This window comes from Amblyomma americanum, chromosome 5 (genome assembly GCF_052857255.1).
Source record: "Amblyomma americanum isolate KBUSLIRL-KWMA chromosome 5, ASM5285725v1, whole genome shotgun sequence".
Taxonomy (NCBI): domain Eukaryota; kingdom Metazoa; phylum Arthropoda; class Arachnida; order Ixodida; family Ixodidae; genus Amblyomma; species Amblyomma americanum.
In genome coordinates, this window is record NC_135501.1 from 182,110,681 (window position 1) to 182,118,697 (window position 8,017).

The 8,017-nt window shown below is 43.7% G+C and overlaps 1 protein-coding gene across 1 annotated transcript; it reads left to right on the forward strand.

Annotated features, from left to right (window-relative positions):
* The first annotated feature begins 2,391 nt into the window (after positions 1-2,391).
* On the forward strand, positions 2,392-7,435 carry LOC144134443 (uncharacterized). Its single transcript, XM_077667356.1, has 3 exons — positions 2,392-2,521; positions 7,121-7,254; positions 7,318-7,435. The coding sequence occupies exons 1-3, from the start codon at positions 2,411-2,413 to the stop codon at positions 7,433-7,435; spliced, it is 363 nt and encodes a 120-aa protein (XP_077523482.1). The 5' UTR covers positions 2,392-2,410.
* The last annotated feature ends 582 nt before the right edge of the window (positions 7,436-8,017 follow it).

An 8,017-nucleotide genomic window follows, 5' to 3' on the forward strand; every position in this document is an offset into this window, starting at 1 on the left:
GTCAAAAACGTGCCCTATTGGGTTCCTATGGCAGTGTTAAGCACACGGTGTGAGCACGTAAAGAACTTTTAAAGCAAGATTTTCCTATGCGTCGGAAGACTATTCCATTGGCTTCAAAATAGTCACAACCAAAGTTTAAAATAATTTAAAGCTGCCTCACAATTATTGTCAAAAACACAGTCTTTTGACGTTCTATGCCACTATTAACTCAAGAATATTTTAAAGTCATGATCTTGCTGTGCATTGGAAGTGTAGACCATTATCATCAATATGTTCATAACAACAGCTTACAGTACTCCTAAGATGCCTCACCATTAAAAGTGATGTAAGAGAAAGCTGAACTTGAATCTTGTCGCTGCCAGGCGACTGGGTACCGCGACACCATTCCCGCGGAAGTACCACAGCTACTTTAATCGTGCCTGTTGCCCGTCTAATCCCTGCCATTTCATCACCCGCTGATCAGTTTAGAACGCAGCGACTTTCTAAACAGGGGAGTAATGTCACGTGCGCGGCCTCTGTTGTTTGTGCAGCAGGAGGAATGTTTGAGGGTACCAGCGTCACATTTTAGGGCACCATGCACATTTTCCTCAAAACGAGGTGAGGGCCACGTTACACGGTAGTATTGATTACATAGGCCAACACGACGGGACGAGAGCAAAAGAAGGGAGAGGGTTCAGGCGCGGTTGAGGCCATCATGGTGGCCAACTCCGCAGTAGTGTTTTTGGGTTGTGAGAGGCACCCAACGAGTCTCGAGCAATACGGCGGGTGCCGTAGGCCGACGCGACCACCTGCAACAGTATTCCTTAAAGTTGAACTGTAATACCCTAATTATTCGTTACCGTAATACACTTCTATCGCACCGAAGCTCTAACATACGACCAACAAGATAGACACAAACATTCAGAACCGCACCTACGCAGAGTGGCCCACACTTCGTAGTGGATTTTGCGATACACAAGAAACTATACATTTTCAACTATGCTACAGAAAGGGTTAAAAGCAATGCTTGCATACTCTCATGACATGCTGCGGCTGTGATATTGGAAGCGGTCTAAACAATTTCGGGCATTCTGCCCTCTTCGAAGTTCTGCTTCTCAGTTCCACTTTATAAATATGCAAATTGGAGATAAAAGGCACTGAATTTGGATACCGATTTCTGGCCATACTCTTCAGGTTGTGGTGAGGAAAGTCGTTAATTTTCATTAGGAGTACTTAACCTCTCGCTCTCTCAACGGAAATGGCATTATTTTACTTTCACTAAGAGCGTACATCTCACGGGAACGCGAAGTTGTCAAGTTCTTCAAGGTACTACAATCCAATTCGTGCGCTACTGTGAAACCCATTGCTTCAGTAGCACTGTCCTAGCTGGGGTGTCTTGTTTGAGCCTCGCGCGAAACCATCCTTAAGTCATAAAGTACTAAAGTCATGTACTGTGGACCTAGGAACCGCAATGACCAACTTCAGAATTTCTAGCACGCCAAAGAATCGATCGAAGAGTGATTTTAGCTACGAAAGGGGGGCTGAGGGTCCATTTAAAGGCGAATAGACGGTGTCTGTTACTGATAATGATTAGCCTCGTTCGATTGATGGTCTCACGAAACGTTCACCCTGACCCAGGAGGACTCTAATCACGGAGCACAAGGAATTTGTTTGCAATGTTACCTTGCTTCAGCTCATATTTAACAGTGGCACTCCTGACCATCACAGCCATGACTTGTGTAAAGAACATCAACCTGGATATACGTTAGGGTTGTGAGTATATTTGGTGATACGGTTATTTATGGGTGTGTATAATAAGTTTTACATGAAATGTGACCCATTTTCGCTGGTACGAATTTAAAACCAGGGTATATAAATACAACAGTCACTTGCCAATAGACCCAAAATTATAGTAACGCCAATGAACTCCATGCACTTAATACATCTAGGGAAGCGGAGACATGAGCTGGCATTCGAATAAAAGGGCTATAACTGAGAACTAAAAGCCGCTGACATTGTCGAGGTTAGCGACTCCTAAGTGATATTTATACAAATGGCATTTGGTCGTCTAAAAATTTTTTTTGCGATTCTTTCCTGTCCTTTCTACCCCTTTTTCCTGTGAGCGTATTTTTAGCGCACAGCTTTTCAGAAATGAATATGTACCAACTAGCCCGTCAGAAAGCCTTACTGAAATTCAGTTTGACAGCGTTCTGGCGGCTGACAGTATATCACTAAGGAAAAAAAACGTGTCACATCAAGTATATTATCAAAAGGTATGCTGTCAAGAAGAAGGTGTGAGCCCGCATTTCACAAAGAATAAAGCACCGCCTATGACATTCAGCTGCCTGTGTGCATCCGCCATGAAGCATGTACGCTTGTATAAATAACTTGGCCGCCCACAGAACAGGCGCTTAGTTCCAAAAGCTGCACCATGGTTGAAACGCGAATTTTTTCAGTGTTGTTGTTTCCTTTCCTGCTTACAGCGGTGTTCGCAAATGGTAAAGACGAAGAAAAACAGCAGCCTACCGCCGATATTGAGAAGGTAGTACATTTTTTGAGTCAGTCTCCGCTGACGTGCAAATAATTCCTTTGTTCTTTTCAATCGAGAAAAGTGGAAGCGACAGTAACTCTTAAAACAAGCGACGGCATGGAACCAATCCTAGACGCGTCATCTGGTATTTAACCGCAAGAAAGGCGCCCAATAGAGAGAAGTGGAAGTGACAGTAACTCTTAAAGCAAGCGCCTGCATGGAACCAATTCTAGATGCGTCATGTGGTATTTAACCGCAGGAAAGGCGCCCAATAGAGAGAGGTGGAAGTGACAGTAACGCTTAAAGCAAGCGACTGCATGGAACCAATTCTAGATGCGTCGTGTGACATTTAACCGCAAGAAAGGCGCCAACGTTTTAGCTTGTACGAGGCGTGGATACTAACAGAAAAATGATGTCAATGTTATTCAGGAAAGGAAAGATTCAATTAAGACCAAGTTTTGTAGGGCAATTGCCTGCCGACAAGTGTCGAGCATCTTCCAGGCAAGAGCTGTTCATGCATAAGGAAAGCGCGGCTCGAGTTTAACCTGTATATAGACTACCGAGCGGGCAGGTGCAGACTTACAAAACAAATTTTATTATGAATCACTGGTGCACTGTTGGCAGACGCCAGGTAGAAGTCCAGAACGGTAGCATCATTGAGATGGTAAGTGCGTTGTATAAGCCGTTGAATCCCGAAATAGACGGCTAACAACTGGTTGTACAATAGCATCCTAGTAGCGGCTCCTAAAACATTCCTGCGCTTGGCGCATAATGGCCTTAGCTGTCTATGTGCCATTAAACCCAACACCGCACAATAAAGCACTCCGGTGGGCGAGCCTTACGCCGAAGACGTCGCTTCTAGATATATAGGCCTTTCTTTGGCCCTTTATTAGCGAACGGCCTCGAGTCAATGCGTACAGTTAAGGTACCGCTTATTTCGGTGACTTTCGCCTGTGGTTTGCTATGTAAGCGCTTGAAAATTCAAGAATGCATCTTGCTTGGTCCATTACAGTTTGTTTCCGGCATTATAAATATATTTTGACAATTTCAGTCGTTAATGTGAAACAGAAAACATGCATAATTGTGCGCAATATGTTACAGGGGTACCGACATGAATTTCCGAACACAAATAAAAGTTATCATTTGTTTTATGGGTTTAATACGATGACCTCCATGAAGGCTCAGTTGCAGGCGTTGAGTTGAACATACTTAGGATTTTGAATCTTGTCCTACGAGCCGCTCAGTATTTCCACTTACATCGAGTCACGTCAGGCTCCAGGTGCTCCAGTTATTATGACGTCAGCTAATCCAGTAATTCTTCATCAAGAAGAGCTAATGCTAGCCAACTACGTCGACGTCATCAGTATTGTGGTACTGCAGGTTGCCCTGTAGATTGTAACAGCAAGGTGTGCTTCAGCTATGGCGCCTATCGAGAGAAATACAGGCGGTGTAGAATTCTTTGTAAGCGAATAATAACTCTACGCACTGGTGTTTTGGCCTCGTTTTCATGATTGCGAAGCCCGTAGACCTATTTCAAAACAAAAAAACTGACACGCAAAAACTTTTTGTAGCCATCCTTTTAAAAATTGATCACCTGTTTGTCATGCTGCATAAGGAGAAAGTGCGAAGGCTTGAGAGAATTTATATCCAGAGTTCGGCCAGAGCGATGCGCAGGCGCCTTCCAAACTCATCGGTTCCGTCTGTTACTACTGAATATTTTCGTATTCTGCGTTTCAAAATATGATGGGTCACCCAGCATCTATAGTCAGCTGCTAATTTAGAAGTTTACATCTATAGTCAGCTTATTCAGAAGTTTGAACAGGAAGGGGTCAGTGATCCGTTATTAAAGCTGCCCTCCCCTCACCTCTCACCTCTCTGCGATCAGTAGAATCGCAAGTATTCAAGAGGAAAATCACCCTTCTTCAATGGTCATGTCAGACTTTACAAAGCCCTTTGTTGAACCGCGTAATGTTCCCGTTCTTTATCCCAGTTTAACGTGCACAGATTGGGCACCGTACACGCCTAAGGAGAGCCCCTGTATTCCTGCAGACGGTCACGAACAGCCAAGTATTTAATGAGTGACTATGAAACCCTCCTACCCTTGAAGCATCAAAAAAAATGTTAATACTTGATGATCACCTCAGATAAACGTAGCCGGGCGAGCTCTTCTACAGCGTCTCCGAAAGAGGTGTGAGCTGCATCAAAGTGTATCGCTGGGCGAGTTGGTGACATAATATCTTAGACAAAAAAGAGCGCCAAAAGACGACAGGAAAAAGGAACAGACGTACACTAACGCTGAGCAGCAACTGATTGTAATTTAATGCGTGACCGTATAGATACACAGACCGACAGATGCGCAGGAACAGGGAAGGAGGGGAAGCAACAACGCCAACAGCAAAAGCACTAGGCTCGTCATCATGAATTAAGATATGCCAACTCGTGGAGAGACAATGATATCAAAGGTTTGCTTCTACATGAAGCCCGTTTACGCGCAATGACAAGGGCTTCACAGATTTTCCTCGTCCTTTGCTCGGAGTATCATTTAAGGATTGCGCAGTGCTCAAAAAGTGCGATTGCGCTCACGCGTTAAATACAGTCAGCTTCTAGTCAGCGCTCGTGTGTGTGTCTGCTTCTTCTTCGTCTCGTCTTTTTTGCTCTATTTTTTGTCTAAGAGGTGCGAGCTGCCGGCTTCTTTTACACTGAACACTCTTTTCAGAGTCGAAGCAAAGCGATTAAACCCACCTTGGTCATGGTACCGAGCAGATCTCTTATATAGGTCTCAATCTACTTTCTGTACTTTGATCATTCCTGACGTTAGCGCTGGTAGAAACACGTTCGTTCGTACTCAAGCATTTTTAAACTGGTATGCTAACCACCTCCAAGTTACCGCCCCCGGCTCTGTGTACAAGTTAAGCCGACATAGCGAAGGGGCCTTTCGTATCCAAGCTCTCAATACTGCCTCGTATGCCTGCCTTACACTAGTCCTGCGTTTCACAATGGCTGTAAGCTGTGCCATTGAGGCGGCCTTGCGAAAGCATAGTTATCCGAGTCAACCAGGTGTCGTCCATATGAATCCGAAATCAGCCCTTGAAAGGTTCGAGTGTGCGTTCGCCTCTGGAGGTTTCTATCTTTGCTCTCTGAGGCTAGTGCCGAGCCTGCAGTCCAGAACCTTCTCTATACGTTTGCAGAGCGTATTCTCGCACATAGCTGTCTTATTCAGATATGTGACTGACAGTCCAGCCCATGTAGCGCTGTCTGAGATTCTGTCAAGAAAGGTCCTTCAAGATAATCTTGAAAGAAACGGTGCTGAGCCGTTTCAAATCGCTGTGGTGTCCATCCAGCCTTGCGTCACCAAGGAAGTAAAGAGACCTCGATCCACTTTACTGCATTCAGACGACTTCTGCTCGTACATCAGCGTGGGTGCATAAAACGGGCATCCATCGTCTCCGTTGTGGGCTTCATGTTTTGTGGGCATTTAAAACATTCTTACTTTGTTTCCTGAAAAGGACAGGAGTGTTATACTGTTCACTTCAATACATTATTTACCATCACGGAACTCAGTTTCGTAGGAAAAAGTCTTCCCGCCTTCTTCTAAACTTTCGTCAAGACTTTGGTCTGCACCGCAGGGGATGACAACAGCTGCTGATGACTGTTGTGGGTAGTCGTGTGCGCGGCGGCGTAGATAAGGATCGTCACGGAACTGTGCATAAATGTCCTGAGCCCATTATCAAAGTGTCGCTAAAGTGAAGAGATTGCCGAAAGAATAATTGCAAGGTTAATTAGCAAACTTACAGCCACGGGCAACTTAAAACGTGCATTCGAAAGGTACATCAAACGTGCAATACCACATACGTCTTACAGCAGTTGTTCGGAGAGTTCCAAGCTGGAACAACAGTGGTAAGCGTTTCGCAGGTCTGTTCAAGCCATTTGGGCTTAGAAAATGTCGCTTTAAAAGTTATATTCACTTGTGTTGTTAGTAGGCAATAACATTTTCGTGGGTGCAACATTCGAAATTTCGCTTCAGAGTACAAATATTTACGGCATCTTCACATAATTTGTGTAATAAAACAAGCGGAAAAATGCTGGCCCATCCTCCGAACTCTGGTACCACAAGACACGTTCATTAAAACATGATGTCTTAACGGCTCTGCTAGGGCATTTTTTGGAGAGTTTCTCCCGCGATATTCCATGCACTGATTTCGTCTTTGCTGGGTGCATTCAAGCGGGCTAAGGATGGGTCGCTGAGAGCATTGAGAAGCTACTTAGCTAATATTTCAGACCTCTGTTAGCCGCTGAAAGCTGTAAATAGAGCAATGAAGTTTTTTCATTTCATTTCATTCAGTGTTGACATATCAATATACTAAAATAAATGGTTTGTTATCTTTAACTTCAGAGCAGAAAGCCGTAGAATAACGCTCTGTTTTGTTCTGCGGTGCACGAATTATTGGTAGGGCAATCTAGCTTTCACTTTCTCGTCAATGCCACAATATGAAAATCCTGTGTAGGATATCTGAGTTAGGACTACTTAAGATGCAAATAATATTTGACAAACGTTGTTTGGCGCTGAAAATTTTCGGTCAGAGTATATGTACAACATTTTAATATGTGCAGTTTTTGAAAGAAAACCCGAAGATGTGGGTCTACAATACTACGGAACCGAGTAACATTACATGCAGGCTGGACGTCTACACCAATGTAACCGTCAACAGTACTTCATTTTCCAGATATTTTGTTGACAATACAAGGTAAGATTATTCATTCCTAGTAGTACACGTGTGCTGTAAGCTTGCAATTTCTATTTCTTATAGGGAGGAAAAGAAGCTGAACCTGACAGGAAATTTTCTTGATTGGCAAGGTGGTGTACCACCACTGCCGGGGAAGTTCGATGCCATGGAAATTAGCTATAGGGAACGTAAGTTTGCTTGACCGATTGAACAACTTTGTTCTTTAGGAAGCCGAAGACTATTTTTGGTCCTTCCCTACGAAGAAATTGTCACATTAATGTCGTTGACTATCGTACTAGCACAAACGGCTACATTTTTGAAGATTGCTTACTCAAACACAAGCGTATTTCTAGGTAAATATGTTTTTGGAAGCCAATACATAAAGAATAACGTGATCAAACGAGGCATGCTCCTTATCCGTGAAAAATCGCTACAATATTCTGGGGGTACAAACTTGGTTGAGTCAGTAACGGTGATCGATAGTGTGTGAGTGTAGAGTAGATGACCATGCATGCGCATAAAGGCTGCTGAAGAAGCTAAGCTTCACAGCCAACTAGGTTTTTTTGTAGTCGACTCAACTGCTAAAAGAGCTCTCTTTGTCAACTTGCGGTGTGAGCATAGTGAATTTTTGGATGAAGCAATTTTTAAACGGTAGAATAATTTTATCAGAAATTCTCCTGTAACGGTGTCGTGATCAAAAACAGAATGATACAGGCGGCCAGTTGTGTGTCTAGTATACAATTTTTTAATGTGATAAATGCTTCCTGCATGTTTTGCTTCCGAA

Excerpts from the sequence above, each read along its gene's own strand:
- LOC144134443 (XM_077667356.1), top strand. The coding sequence starts at position 2,411 with ATGGTTGAAACGCGAATTTTTTCAGTGTTGTTGTTTCCTTTCCTGCTT. Across the intron at positions 2,522-7,120 it reads CTACCGCCGATATTGAGAAG|TTTTTGAAAGAAAACCCGAA; the intron begins GTAGTACATTTT and ends TAATATGTGCAG. Across the intron at positions 7,255-7,317 it reads TATTTTGTTGACAATACAAG|GGAGGAAAAGAAGCTGAACC; the intron begins GTAAGATTATTC and ends TATTTCTTATAG.